The following is a 14,661-nucleotide window of genomic DNA, read 5'->3' as shown; positions in this document are numbered from 1 at the left end:
AGAGTTAAGCAGTGATTTATTTCTTAAACTTTTTCAGCAGCCAGTGGGGACAGTGTCCACCAAGAGAGCTGGACCGGACTGGTGCGTTGTGGACGTAAAAAGGGATCGACCACCCTGAGCCAGCACAGAACAAAGGTTCACCGTGGCCAAAGGCACGAAGCAATGGAGGAGGAAGAAAGCTCGCCTGCAGAGAGCGACTCCTCTGATCAAGGTGGGACAGTAAATACTGAGCCTGGAGACGTAGTTAAGTCAAGTTAATGATTAAGGAGACAAACACTCTACTTTTAAGATTAGGATTAAAACTTTCTGTTTTGATGAAGCTGATAGTTAGGGTTGAATCGGGTGACCCTGAAACATCCCTAAAACATAGGCTGCAGTAGACCCAGGTTGCTGGGCACACTGAGCATTTCTTCTTCACTCATCTCTTTTTGCTCTCTCTGTGTTTATACACCACTGCTATATTTAATCATTCATAATTATTCAACTCTGGCTCTTTCTCCCATAGTGTGTCTTTTGTCCTGTCTTTCTCTCACTGCTTGCTTCTCTTTGCCGTCACCCCCCAACCGGTTGCGGTGGATGGCTTCCCCTCCCTTAGGGTGGTTCTGCTAGAGAGTTCTTCCTGTTAAAAGGGAGCTTTTCCTTCCTACCGTCACCAAGTGCTTGCTCATGATTGTTGGGGTTTCTGTCTAATATCACAGGGTCTTTATCTACAATATAAAATGCCTTAAGGCACCGCCAATTGTGAATTTTTGCTATATAGATAAAATTGAATACCAAAATTGAAAGTTACCTTTAGATATCTAAATAGCTAGCTATGAAAATATGACAGGGATTTTTTGAAACATTTCTACAAATTTCTACAAATAAAATAAAAATGCATATCTGACAAGTACAGCTAATGTACTGAGTCAGTCTATGATCCAAAAGCTCCTTTAAATCTATATTGCCTTTTGCTAATTTCTAAAAAAAAAAAAAAATTGAAAACCAATCCATTTTGATGGGCGAGTGAAGAAAGATTGGGATGTATGTCTTGGCAGAGATGTGCATTTACATTCAACAGCTCAGTGGTCAGCTCTGTTGGCTGGTCTGGGCTGGACACAGACACACAACTATAGACACCTGGCTGTGAGAGTTTTGCACACCCCTGGAGACCCGCATACCAGGTCAAAGAGCCGCTGCAAAGAAAAAAAACTGCAGTGACAAACATAAAAACTCCCTCATACTCTCCCTAGCACACACATTCTCAGTAGCATGTGGGTTCACACCAGGAAATACCACTGAAGCAAAGCAGTTCATATATCTTTCCTATGAACCGTTAAACTATTTACTTTAATGCTAATGAAGTGTCTGTGGATTGATTGGGAGTGAGTTAAAGAACTTTACTGGTTGGTAATGACGTGGGGAGATGGATTGGATAAGCTAAGTTTTTTTTTCATGCCTTTACTGAATATATGTTTTATTGTTTCCTAAATCTGCTAGAAGATGAAGAAGAGGAAGGCAGTTGTGATACTGATGAAGTTCAAGATTACAAAGTCCAACCCTCTAGAGATGTCACTTTAAGCTCCTCCATGATTGGGCCTAGTCCATCGTCTGTTGTAAAACTGGAAGCCAACCAGAAAGCCTGGAACAAAAAACAAAGGCAGGAGCTTTATGGTAAGACTGCCCTTTGAAAATAATTGATAATTCAAGAAGCTCCTTTGTATTGTTAGCTCAGTCTAAATGTCCTTCTGTAATCAAACCATACAGGATCCCAGAGTCTGTCTGGTGCAGAGGGGGAAGTCAAAATCAGGAAGAAGTCCAACTCTAGGATGGGCATGACCACAGCAGTTAAAAATCACCAAGACCACCAAGATCGGCAGCCTGAAGTAGCAAGAAAAACATGTGGGCCCAGGTCTAAGGAACCTCGGTGGGGCAGTCTTGGGACCAGAGGCAACCGCTACAGGAGGAGCATGGGACTAGCTACCTTTCCCACCACAAGTGAGAGGCTGAAGCGGGCAACCCGCAAGAGCACCATGTTGAGAGGAGCAATTAACAAGGTAAAAAAAAAATTTTCCAATCGAAATTTTGATCAACCAATTTTATTAAACCACATATACTGAAGATATGACACAACAAAACTGAAGTACAAACTTTGCATATGGTATATCTTCATGTGCCCTTGCTGTGGCAATAATTCCTCTTCTCTCACTTTACCAGAGGAGAAGTTGCTGGCCAATTGGGGGCTCATCTTTGCAGGGCGAAGATGGAAGCAGGGGACAAAGGAGCAAAGACCAACAGGTACCAGCAGGCGAACAGCAAACAAACACTAGCTTTCAATTCTGGTCATATCTTAGGCTACGTTCACACTGCAGGTTTTAATGCTCAATTCCGATTTTTTGATCAAATCCGATTTTTTTTGTCTGCTTGTTCACACTACAAATAAAATGTGGAGCGGTGCTTCAAAGGATAGTTGCAGATTTCTGTCAGAATCTGCAGATATTTCAGTACAAATAAAATGTTCACGTTTCTCCAACATTGTCTTCCCAACAGTTTCACTGACATCTACACTGGATGGCCAGGAAGCGTTCGCGATGTCTTCTCCGGCGCTGATAATTGGCGTCTGTCTTGTGTCAGTGACGTAAAAGACGGATTTAATGCGACATGACCGTTCAAACAGCAGTCGCTTTCTAAAACGTCGGATATGTATCGGATTCAGTACCACATACGAAAGTGACCCAGATCGGATTTGAAGATATCGAATTTGTGCCGTTCACACTGTCATACCATGATGGGTCACATAGGGTCAAAAAAATGGGATTAGATGCACTTTTGCCTGCAGTGTGAACGTAGCCTTACTTTCCAACACATTATTGTGGAACTACTATACGCATTCAGCATGTTTTGCATAGCTCAGCCTCCTGCTGATTAAACTCTGCGGAGAAGACTATGTGTTATGAGGGAGGGAAAAAACAAGTAAAATGAGTGCAGATAGGTAATGGTACAGGTTTTGTCCCCTGTGGTTAACTGCTAGTTTGAAAAGCATTATAAACAATATCTTATCACACTATCTCCACATTTATTATTTATTCATCTTCACAGTCATTTATGCTTCCTTTCATCCCTTCTGATATGTTCTGTATAGCCAAAGGGACGAGCAGTGAGTCGTTTGTTGGAGAGCTTCGCCGCTGATGAGGGTTTTCAGATGGATGGTAGCAGCTTCTCAGAGGAAGAGGAGCACAGCAGCCATTCGCGCAAAAACCCTGAAGGTCTGTGATAAAATTTTATATCTTTTTTTTTAATAGTGTTTTAAGTAGCAGATAGAATGGTTACTTTCACCATTACAAATTTTAACCAGGATACATTGTTTGCTCTTTCTTATGCAGTTCCAAACTGTGTCCTGACCAAAGAGCTGTTAACCGATGGCCTGAAGGTGCTGATTTCCAAGGAGGATGAGCTTCTATATGCTGCCAGGGTCCACACTCTGGAGCTACCAGACATGTAAGTGAACTGTTTTTTTTTTTAAATATACACAACACTTTTTTTAATGTTAGTCTTAATTTAACTCAAGGATGTTAGCTTTCAAATTATATCCTAAAAACTTTAGTCTGACCTTTTGGTCAATGTTAACCTGAAGTAAACTTTGTCAAAGTGGCATTTCTAAGCAGAAGCTGAGGTATGGCAAAAAAGGGCGTCTACAGAAGGTTATTATAGCTGTCAGAGCCATGTTGATAATAAAAAGGATTTTTGCATGCTCGTCATAGAAGTTATCAATAATTTCATGCTTCTTACTTAACAAACGTCACATTATTCCATACTAGGCTCTGAGTATCAATACAGCTCCTCTGGTGCAGGCAGCAAAGAGATGCTATAACAACAGTAGAGTGGGAGTAACACATGACATGGGAGCCAGGCAAGCATAATACAAGCATCTGAAAATAGCTTCATCTTATTTCTCTCTGCTGTGCCTCCCTCTAGCTTTAGTGTTGTTATTGACGGTGAAAGAGGAAACCGCCCAAGAATCTATTCATTGGAGCAACTGCTACAAGAAGCTGTAAGTTCACCTTGTTGCACCTAAACACTCTTTGTTAAAAGAAAGCCATGTCTCATCTTTGGCCACGACAATATATTCTTTCTTTGCACTTTTTTCCACATTGCCTTCCAGCTTTTCTTTAGCCTCTTTTAGTCATTTCGCTTTCTCTCTTTCAACTTCCCTTGTTTCCTCTCAGGGGTCATTGAGAGCATCTAAACTTAAGTGAATATGAACAGATGGGCAGGATCTTTAGGTTTATGTGTGTGAGTATCTTTGAATGTCTGTTAAACTAAGCTCTTTGTGTGGGCTGAATAATCCCACCAAAACCAGGATCCATTCACGGTTTGGAGATTAAATAGGACATGATGCGTACATTACGTCCCCTTTACTGCCAAAATAAGAGCTGTTTAAAGGCTGAAATTAACAAATACACTATATGTGTATGAAGACCTGTTGTGAAGCAAATGTTGGGTTACAGAGCTATTGTAATATTGCCATTTCATTTATTTAACCGCTTCAATACCTTGGCTGGTTCTTTACCTTCTCTGTATTCACAATAGCTTCATACTGTTTACTATAGTGGGACAGATTTGTTCATGCAGGTCTCTTTGCACTAATAACAACTGGGTCACTCAAAGCAGAGCTGTCGTACCCACATCTCCTGAAACTGACTTCATTATTGCCAAACAGGGCACAGGACATTATGCTTGCTCAAAAGGAATATTCCTAAGACGAGGAGAGCTGAAAAGTAGAGCAGAGTTTAACTGGCACGATTGTGGTTTGCAGCTGTTAAGAGGCCATTGTAACTTTGCAGTGACTTCATCCTAAATGCTGTTGTGCTCATAGCTCACTTAAAATTCTTTTAGAAATTAAACGATAAAGTTGTGGGTGTTTTTTAAACTTTGCATGTAACCAAAACTTCCTCATGGTTATGGATACATGCAGCATGCAAACATTTTCAAACACATTCACATTTTAAATGACATAATGCTTTTTATAAAGCTGTTCTAGGTGAATGGATGCAAGAAAAGAGGGTAATTTTAACTCATTGCTATGTGGTTGCTAGGCAACGTGATGACATTATTGTATATAATGTATCATTCAGCTATTGCGGATATAAATGAGATGTTGCTGTTGTGAAATTAAAACGATAAAGATGCTTTCAAAAGGTCTTATAGGTCATTTTCACTTGCTGCTAGCTGGTTGCTAGGCAACATGATGTCATCATAATATCTAGTATAAATAAGAGTCTTCACTCGTGAGCCAAGTTTGGCTGGTGTAACTCTGATTGTGTAGAAGGAGTTGGAGGACAAAGAAACAAACGCAGAGAGATTGTGTGTATTATATTTGGTGTATTTCATGAATTTTTTCTGAAAAACTTTTTCATATTTAGTTATTACGTTTTTTTTAACGATAAACCACTTTTAAATGTTTCTAAATGTACTATAGAAATAAAATGTACTTACTAGCTTTAGTAAGATGACTTTATATATTTATTTACATTATTTATTCATTAATTTTTTTATCTTTTAAAGTTCAAACTTCACACCAAAATCACTGATTTTATACTTAGATTGTTTAGGGTGAGTGGTGTAGGTGACCAGTTTTTTTTATACATATATATGTATCTGCATTCTCTTTAATATAATGGAACTACAACATAAATTGCCTTGTGGCTCTTAATAAACAAAACTAAATACATAAATACATTCATTATAAAATGAAAAAAAAACCCCAAACAGTAGCTATATCTATCTAGAAATCATGACCTAAAATGCTCACAAACAGGTCTCTGATTTTTTTTTTATGTCTATGTCAGCCAAACAAGGTGTCCAGCTAACCCACACTGCTGTTCCTTTCATTCATAATTATATATCACATGTTCATATGGTCTCAAAGACAATAATAAAAATAAATCTTACTTTTTAAGTATTCTTTGTATAGTGTAACGCCCTTGCTTTTTTATTCAGGTATAAATGCAGACATAGTCATACAAGAACACAATGTTATTTCAATTATCCTCAAGATGATCTTGCATGCCCATTAGTACACGTTAGCCTACTCTCTACCTTAACACTTACCTCCTCTCATCAATGTCAACTTGTTAATGTGATCAGTTTAGCTTTTTCGTTTCCTTCTTTAACTTTCTTCTCTATTTCCCGCTCGTAGTGTCATTTTCTAACTTTCCTGGCAGTTTTATACCAAGTAGTTCTGGCAAAACTGCTCTTATCTAAACACTCATCACATAGCAGCTGGTTCTAATTGTGCCATACTTCCACTTTGGTGTCTTTAGATTAGTCCAAGAGTGTTAAGGTTCAAAAGAGCCATTCATTTGACTCTGACAGCAGTACCCTGATACCCCCCCCCTCCAACCCCTGACACGCATACACACACAAGCACACACACGTTCACATCTACACCTCATCAGTCAAAGGGTCCCTTGCCATAGCAACAGTAAATGAAAGCAACCTGAAAGAGCCCCCAGTGAGTGGCGGATGCTGGGGCTGCCTGCATTGTTGGAGGGAGGATCTGGCAACCTGCAATCACAAGCCCTCTATTCAGGCCCTCTTTAGTATTACTCAGCAAGTCAGGATTTACTGCATCATGGCTTCCGTTCTTTTCAGCCCTGACTGGCACATTGGCATGAGATAAGTGCCGCTTGGAAACGTGGCACAGTGGCTGCCCAAGCACAATGCTCCATTGCTCTCACACTGTTTGTATGTGTGTGTCAGTGTGTGTATGCAAGCATGTCTGTGTGTGCATTGTGTGGAACCTGTAATGAATCTTAATTATGTTTTGGTCTGACTCCAGGTCCTGGATATACGTCCAGAGTCGGAGGCTATGCTCGCTGAAGGAACCAGAGTGTGCGCTTATTGGAGTGAGCGCTCCCGCTGCTTATACCCAGGCTATGTTCGCCGAGGTGAGGCATCAGTTACAAAGAAAACTGTATATGCATATCGTCCGCTTTTATCACAGCTGATAGAGTGAATTTTTACCACTTGCAGGTGGTTCATCTGATGAGAGGAAGCAAGGCGGGGTGATGGTAGAGTTTGATGATGGGGATCGAGGGAAGATTTCACTCCCCAACATCCGCCTCCTGCCTCCAGGATACCAAATTCACTGTGGGTGCCTCCTCTTGGAGTAACATGGAATTAGACCCTTTTTTGTTGGGGTGTGTGGCATACTGTGTTAACTAAATGCTGATAATGTTCTACTTTAGGTGGAGAGCCATCTCCTTCCCTATTGGTTCCCAGTGGTTCAGCAGCCAAGAGAACCTCCAGTCTGGAGCAGGCACCAATCAGTGAGAGACCTTCAGACAGACTGAGCACTATTAACACTGTAAACACCACCCAGAGTCTGACCGTTATTAAAAGAAGACCAGGTGAGAGTTAACCCCTGAAACCATGTTTACCTCCAGTGTTACATGAGCTGTTAGGAGTTTTATAAATGATTTAGATCATTTTATTACAGATTGAAAGACTTTTATAATCATCTAAACAAAGGTACAACAAACAAAATGATAATTAACAGTTCAAAAAATATAATCATTTTAGACAATCATCATTATGGAAAAGCTAAAAGCAAATTTTAGATAACCTATAGTATTAGCTATACTAAAATAAAGAAGATCCAAAATTTTCATTTTGATATTTAATTTGTGCTATAATTTCAAAACGTATTGATTCATATGCACAAAGAAAACAAAAAAAGAACAATTTTTTTAAATTTATCTGTATTTTATATGAATTTATAAGTTGACGATTTGAGAAAGAATTACTGTAGTTTTAGTAACACTGCAAATAGATACATACTCAGGCTAAAGATCGAAAAGTTGCCAGCAACACAAAGTTTCACCCACTGACCGGTCGCACCCCTAGGCGTGAGTGGCCCATGCTGAGGTTTTTCCATCGTAGCCAAAAGGTTTGCTGGACGAGGATTTGGGCAAAACAGTGCACCGTTTATTTGCAGTTTATTATCAGAAACTGTTCAATAAACAACATTTTCTTCCGACATAGTTTTAAGAAATATTTGCAGACAGTGAAGTTAACATAACAAATATTGGATGTTGGAGGTTCTTCACTGCGTCATTGTTTGGCTATATTTCTGCACAGCTGGGATTCTTAGTCTGCGTCTTCGCTCTGCTTTTGTCGTGTTCCATTGCATGTCTATATTTATCCATCAGTCATGACGACAGCCTGCATATCAAAATGTGTGCAAACAATATGTGCTGCTAGGCAACCAGGCATGCTTCGATTCTATGGAGGTCAAAATGGCCTCTTTGGCGATTCTAGGTATAATTATTTTTTCTTTTTTGTCTCTCATCAAACCCCAGAATTCACTATGTAATAATGAAATTTATTTTAGGAAAAGTCATGAAATAAGAGATAATGGGGTTTTATTTTAAGCGAGGAGTCTAAATGAACCCTTTGGCAATTCTAATGTTAAAGATGAAGACATGTCTTATCTCATAACAAAACATTGTTGATTTTAACAAGAAATTTAGGAGTTCTTGACAATAATTCAATAAATAGACTGCAATGCGATCTAATACAACAGCCTTGACAAAAATACTTTGTAAAGTGTTTATTTTTCAGCTTTGGTTCGCTGTTAGAACAGCTTATTGTTGTGTTTATATTTAGTTATTTTCAGTATCATTCTAGACATATTTTATTGAAAGGTGTTTCCACTGTATGAAAGGTATATCTAATATATATACACGGGTGTGTACAAATACACACCCGTGTTTGCTCATTTGTGATTTATTGTTAAAGCATATTATGTTTTTTTCATTCTAGGGAGACCAAAGGGTTCTGGGAAAAAACAAAAGCAGCAGCAAATTGAGAATGCCAATAAAAATCCTTCGCCTTTCCTGGGCTGGAGCTCATTGACCAACACCAGAAAGAGGACGTCTGATAATCTCTTTCAGTTCAACGGTGCACCCAAGAGGACCTTGAAAGGAAAGGAGGATGACCTGTTCTCTATGACTCATTCCCAGTCACAGGCTTCCGTCCCAACCAAAGGCCTTTTCAGCAGCAGCTCGTTTGAGGTGGATTCCTTTAGAAGCATTGCAAATGGTTACTCTTCCTTCTGTACCCAGTCTACAGGACCAGGTTCGGCTTTATCTTTGGGTTCCAGAAGTGGGCTGTATGGTGAAAAGCGCAAACAAGATGAACAGGTTATGCCAAGGAGCAAAAGGTCTGGACAAGAGTTCCTCATCAAGTTGGATCATGAAGGAGTGACATCCCCCAAGACAAAGAACAGCAAGGCTCTGCTGCTGCGAGGGGCATCTTCCAGTGTAAGTGGCTTACCCAGGACAGAAGCATACTCTCATCCAGTCCTGCTGGTAAAGGATAACAAGAAGGGAGCCTCCAGAGTAGAACTTCTTCTAAAAGGGACCACACCTCAAAGAAAGCCCTCTACTTCTATGCGTCTCGGGGAATATGGTGACTTGGGCTTCAGCTCTCACAGAGACTGTCACAGCTCCTACTCTGATCTGGATGATGAAGAGGAAGAAGAAGAGGAAGAGAGGAGGGCTGCACTGGCTGCAGCCTCAGGAGGACTAAGGACTGCTGGTCGCTTCCTTTCTCGTCTCTCGGTCTCCTCCTCTTCTTCAGGTTCTTCAAGCTCCTCCTCTTCAGGCTCTCTTTCAAGTTCCAGCCTCTGTTCCTCTGAAAATGATTCCTCGTACAGCTCAGAGGATGAGGATAGTTCAACACTGATGCTGCAGAGTTGTCTTTCCTCCCATCGGGGGCTCCTACAACCATCAGAACCCTCTACATCTTCAAGGCCTCGCCAGCATGCCTTTGTGGCCAAAGCTATGGCTGTTTCCAGTGCCAAAGGTGCCACCCTTAACCAGGTCTCTCACAGCAAGTCCTTGAAGAGGAAAGAATGTGCAGGCTCCCTATCTAAACCAACTAAGGATTTTGTCAAGAAACCTAGGATGCTTCCAGATGAGGCTACATTTATTCCAAGGCCCAAGATGTCCGCATTCCTTTCAGGAAGACAAATGTGGAGGTGGTCAGGAAGCCCTACACAGGTGAGAATAGGCTATCAATCGGTTTAGGTTTTCTCTTGCAATATTAGCTCAAATAGTTTACAATACGTGCCCCTTGAGGTCAACAAACATCAGTAATAATCGTCATTATCAAAGAGGATTGGTCAAAGTGTCTGGTTTTTCACAGAGGCGAGGACTTAAGGGCAAGGCCAAGAAGCTTTTCTATAAGGCCATTGTGCGAGGCAGAGAAACGGTGAAAGTGGGAGATTGTGCTGTGTTCCTCTCAGCTGGACGACCTAACCTCCCATATGTGGGTCAAATTGAGAACTTCTGGGAATCATGGACTTCTAGAATGGTAGTCAAAGTCAAATGGTTCTACCACCCTGAAGAGACAAAGCTAGGGAAAAGGCATCGAGATGGCAAGGTAAGCTGGGTTGTTATACGGGATACAGTGCAGACAAATATGCAAAAAAATGAAGAAGCAGGCAAATACATTTCATAACACTGTTTTCGTAGCTATATTTGTAACGATTTGCTTTGTGAATATCCTGTAACTAATCCCTTGTTTCTGTCCAGCATGCCCTTTATCAGTCGTGCCACGAGGATGAGAATGATGTCCAGACAATCTCTCACAAGTGCCAGGTGGTGAGCAGAGAGGAGTATGAGTGTCTGACTCGCAATCAGAAGCCGAACAGTACCTCTCCAGATCTGTACTACCTGGCTGGGACGTACGATCCGACCACTGGTCAGTTGGTCACTGCTGAAGGCGTTTCCATCATGTGCTGATCCACTAAGGGGACACACTACTGAAGAACTTCTTCGGAGGAAGAATATAACGTCATGATTTCTCCTATTCAACCATTCAGTCCGGCAGAATGGCTAATGTTATTTGGGTTTGCCTCCAGGACCCACAGACAAGATGTCAGCACCAAAACTGGACTGACTGACATTACACACTGGAGTCTGTTGGTGTCTAACATTTGTGAGGCCGTGAGCATAGCTGGTTGATCCAGTCATTAAGAATAGCAGAAAGTCTGTGTCTTTCTGAGCAGAGCAAAATTCAATAAGTGACATTTCAACCATCTAACTAATCTCTTTTAAAAAGGTCCTTTGACAGCTTCACAACTCCTTTTTAAAAACTCACGCTTCCAGCTCCTATCAAAAGGAGAGCTGAAATTGTAGTTGACTGTAAAAAATAACATTAGGCTCAAGAGTCAATGTGGACCAATTCTTTAAAAGGTAGCCTTAGGGAATGGAAACAAAAGTGAGGCACGGGGCTCGACCCAAGCCTCTTCATTCCAGGGAAGTTGAAAACATGTAAAGGATGTAAAGTTGATGTCTGTAAATATTTTTAAATGTTCCTAATGAAGCCATACACTTCAGTACCTCTCACCTGTCTTAACTGTTCAGGTGTATATTGTATAGTTCAATTATTGTATTGTTGTCTGTTGTCTATATGTACATAAAAGCTATTTTATATAGGAGTTTATTATGTATATATGAAATGTATCTTTCCATGTTTGCAATTGATTTATTTTTATATATGTGTAGAATACATTACATTGTGTGTGCTTTTTCTTTTTTCGTTTGCTGCAGGAAGTTAAGGTTGAAGATGTTAGTGTTGCACTGCATATGCCCTGCTGAGAGAGACTGAGACAGAGCACAGACAAAGACAGAAGGATTTAGTCTACAACAGGACAAGACTCCCTTTCTAAGAGAAAGGTGTCATTCTGTTTAAAAAGAAAAAAAACCCCACATAGGTCAAGTGGCTTTTTGCGTAGTTGTCTGTTCCTTCACATTTTCGTTTGGCTATTTTTTATTTATTTACCTCTCTGATGGTCATCATCACAAAGTCAGATCAGACTTAACCGCAGCCACGGGTCGAAAGTGATTTAAGATGTGATACGAGCGTACCGTTACAGCGCGACGTTTGTGTGCGATGAGTGTCCCGACAATATAATCGTGTCCACACAAATCAATGTTACACAATACTGGATCTTCTAATGAAAATGTGTTAAATGTGCAATGCACTCATCAGTGCATAGTTTAGCATAATATGGCCTACAAAATACCAAAGTGTCTTTAATATCTTAATTTCCTTTATTTAAAAAACAAGCACCTGTACTGAACACAGAAATCACTGGTAACTTATAAAATAATTGTCCTCCACTATGTGCAAATTTACTGGCTTTGCATTGTGACAATGGTTTCTTGCACACGTACCTGCAGTTTTGGTTAGTACATAAATATGTACCAAAATGCCACCTGGAGGTGTGACTGTGAAGGTCAAGGTACTGATAAGGAAAGAAGATGAGTACTGACAATTTGTTGAAATGAGTCCATTTTTAGTTTCATTAGCCGTCTGTGTCTATTTTGTACAGAACACATACATCCTTGATGCTAACTGTGAAGGACAATCAGATTCACAAAGCAATGGACATAGAGCAGGTTTACTCGATCTGGAAATTACTTATGTTATTTAATTTGTGCCAAGTACATTTTCTCTATTTTTGTCTTGTTTGATATGCAATCCTGAGTATTTTTTTGCTCACAAAGTTTTATTTTGTTTGCCAACATTTTATTTATTGTCAATGTTGCTGTTCATGCCAAGAGCGCTTTATGAGAATGTGACATTGTTTTTTTTTCTTGGTGTGATGTCGCATTTGCATTTCTTAAATAAAACTGGTCTTATAGAGGCCATTTAGTGAAAAAAAAGATTAAAAAATAAAGCAACACTGGATTCTTCTCATCCAAAAACCTCTGTGATTTAATTCTGTTATTTTGACTGTTTCCCACTCATCTTACTGTTCATTTCCTATTACCAAACATTATATCATTATATGGACAAAAGCATTGCCCACACCTCTTAATCTTTAAATTTCACTGTTTTCAATCAAGCAAAAAAAAAAAAAAAAAAGTCAAGCAACTGGCCACACAGTCTGCTTTTATCTGTAATAGGATGCCACTGTTGTAACAGGTCAGTTTGTGAAATTTCTTGCCCCTAGATATTTCCAAATCTCTGATTGCATTAACATCAGCACGAAAACTGTGCTCCCAGAGCTTCGGGGCATGAGCTCCCATGGCTGAGCGGCTCCTGTGGGTGTAATGTGTCGGTGGCCCAGTACTTTTGTCCATATAGAGTATGTTTAACCCTGTTCTTTTTTTAATATACAGTATATTAGTTAATTTTGTGAAGCAAAAATAAACACTTATTTTATTTCATTTAAGCAGAAAGTTAGAAAACTGCACTCTCTATGCGTGCACACTATACATCTGTGATTCTTTAACAAATGTATTAAACCACCAGTCATAAAAACAAGAAAAGATAAAAAAAATCTGTCAAAAAAATGGTTAAAAAACAAATTTATATAGTTATTTATTAGGCATTTTATTAGGCAAATAATAACCAAATTCATGTTTTTATACCCAAATTTGAGCCGGCACACTGGACTTCTCTAACAAGTCAGAAATTCATTAATCAAGGATAACACTCAGTCACTAAAGCTACCTTTTTCTGTTCATGAATGCAAGTACATTACCTGTGATTTGTCATCTTTATTAAAAAAAAATGTTTTAAAACATAACATGCTTTTTTTTAAAACAGTAAATTTGAAAATTCACAGAAAACAGCAATAATATTTTATCATTAAAAATATAATTTTGATTAAAGAGATGGTGAATTAACAGTCATTACAGAAACATAAAAATGTCTCTGGTAATTACCAATACTGTTAATTTAGGGCAGCTGTCACACAAACCTTACACTGGGTGGTGGTCTAATAAATTTATCAAGCACTGAATATCAGCAAGACAGAGTGATATAATTCTAGAAAAATGAGTGTGTCAAATGGACACAAAATTGAAGGCAGAAAAAGAAATAATAAAAAGTAAGGCTGTTAATGCAAATGGAGTAACTAGTTCAGGCAAAGCACAGCACACTCTGTATCGTTTGAACTTAACAGTCACCAAAACAGAAATTCGTGAAGTCGGCACACTATCGTCACGGCAAGCTCGTGCTTGCTGCACATTACACTCTTTACTTTTTACTCAACTCACATGACTTATTTCTACTTATCTACCTTCTAATTACAAATTCCCCAGCCTCCACCACTTCTAGATGTTGGAGGGACCTCTTGTCATGTTGCACATTATGTATATCACATGCACCATTTACATGTCTGTGTTGGCTCTTTTCTTTATACCCCTTAGGGAGCTTTAACATGCTCCCCTTAGAATACTGAGGCTACTTGGATTCATTTGCAAAGCACCATCAAGCACAAAGCCCCCTTTTCTGCCAAATTCTTTTATTTGTTCCAATAAATCCTTTGATGTAAGTGTCTCTGGCTGAACTAAGTTTATGTGAGCTTTGTGTTCCTTAGTAAATAGAGACAGATCTGTCACAGCATCAAATAAAGCCTAGTGGGTTTAGCTGCCAAGCTCTGTAAATATGATGTTGACTGATTCAGAGATAGATGTGAATTTGAATTTCTGTGATTCAAGATAGAGTATACAGTGGGGCAAAAAAGTATTTAGTCAGCCACCGATTGTGCAAGTTCCCCCACCTAAAATGATGACAGAGGTCAGTAATTTGCACCAGAGGTACACTTCAACTGTGAGAGACAGAATGTGAAAAAAAAAATCCATGAATTCACATGGT

The 14,661-nt window shown here is 39.4% G+C and overlaps 1 protein-coding gene across 9 annotated transcripts in view; it reads left to right on the top strand.

Moving 5' to 3' along the window:
- The window catches only part of bahcc1a (BAH domain and coiled-coil containing 1a), a 64,611-nt gene extending 51,850 nt beyond the window's left edge, over nt 1–12,761 (top strand). For 7 of the 9 annotated variants that reach the window (XM_085271312.1, XM_085271308.1, XM_085271311.1 and 4 more), the window contains exons 17-29: nt 38–211; nt 1,480–1,653; nt 1,747–2,036; nt 2,197–2,277; nt 3,122–3,245; nt 3,363–3,477; nt 3,955–4,030; nt 6,821–6,929; nt 7,015–7,131; nt 7,230–7,391; nt 8,806–10,046; nt 10,192–10,428; nt 10,581–12,761. In XM_085271312.1, coding sequence (XP_085127438.1) covers nt 38–211; nt 1,480–1,653; nt 1,747–2,036; nt 2,197–2,277; nt 3,122–3,245; nt 3,363–3,477; nt 3,955–4,030; nt 6,821–6,929; nt 7,015–7,131; nt 7,230–7,391; nt 8,806–10,046; nt 10,192–10,428; nt 10,581–10,790 — 3,110 coding nt within the window. In that variant the 3' untranslated portion in view covers nt 10,791–12,761. The remainder of the gene's footprint in view (nt 1–37; nt 212–1,479; nt 1,654–1,746; nt 2,037–2,196; nt 2,278–3,121; nt 3,246–3,362; nt 3,478–3,954; nt 4,031–6,820; nt 6,930–7,014; nt 7,132–7,229; nt 7,392–8,805; nt 10,047–10,191; nt 10,429–10,580) is intronic. The other 2 variants (XM_085271310.1, XM_085271309.1) reach the window with 2 other exon arrangements.
- The last annotated feature ends 1,900 nt before the right edge of the window (nt 12,762–14,661 follow it).

Source organism: Mchenga conophoros, linkage group LG4, assembly GCF_057382185.1.
Source record: "Mchenga conophoros isolate Kocher_MC1m ecotype Shallow Benthic linkage group LG4, M_conophoros_male_GT1.1, whole genome shotgun sequence".
NCBI classification, from domain to species: domain Eukaryota; kingdom Metazoa; phylum Chordata; class Actinopteri; order Cichliformes; family Cichlidae; genus Mchenga; species Mchenga conophoros.
Note: the sequence above shows the minus strand (reverse complement) of the source record. Positions and strands in the feature narration are given on the sequence as shown.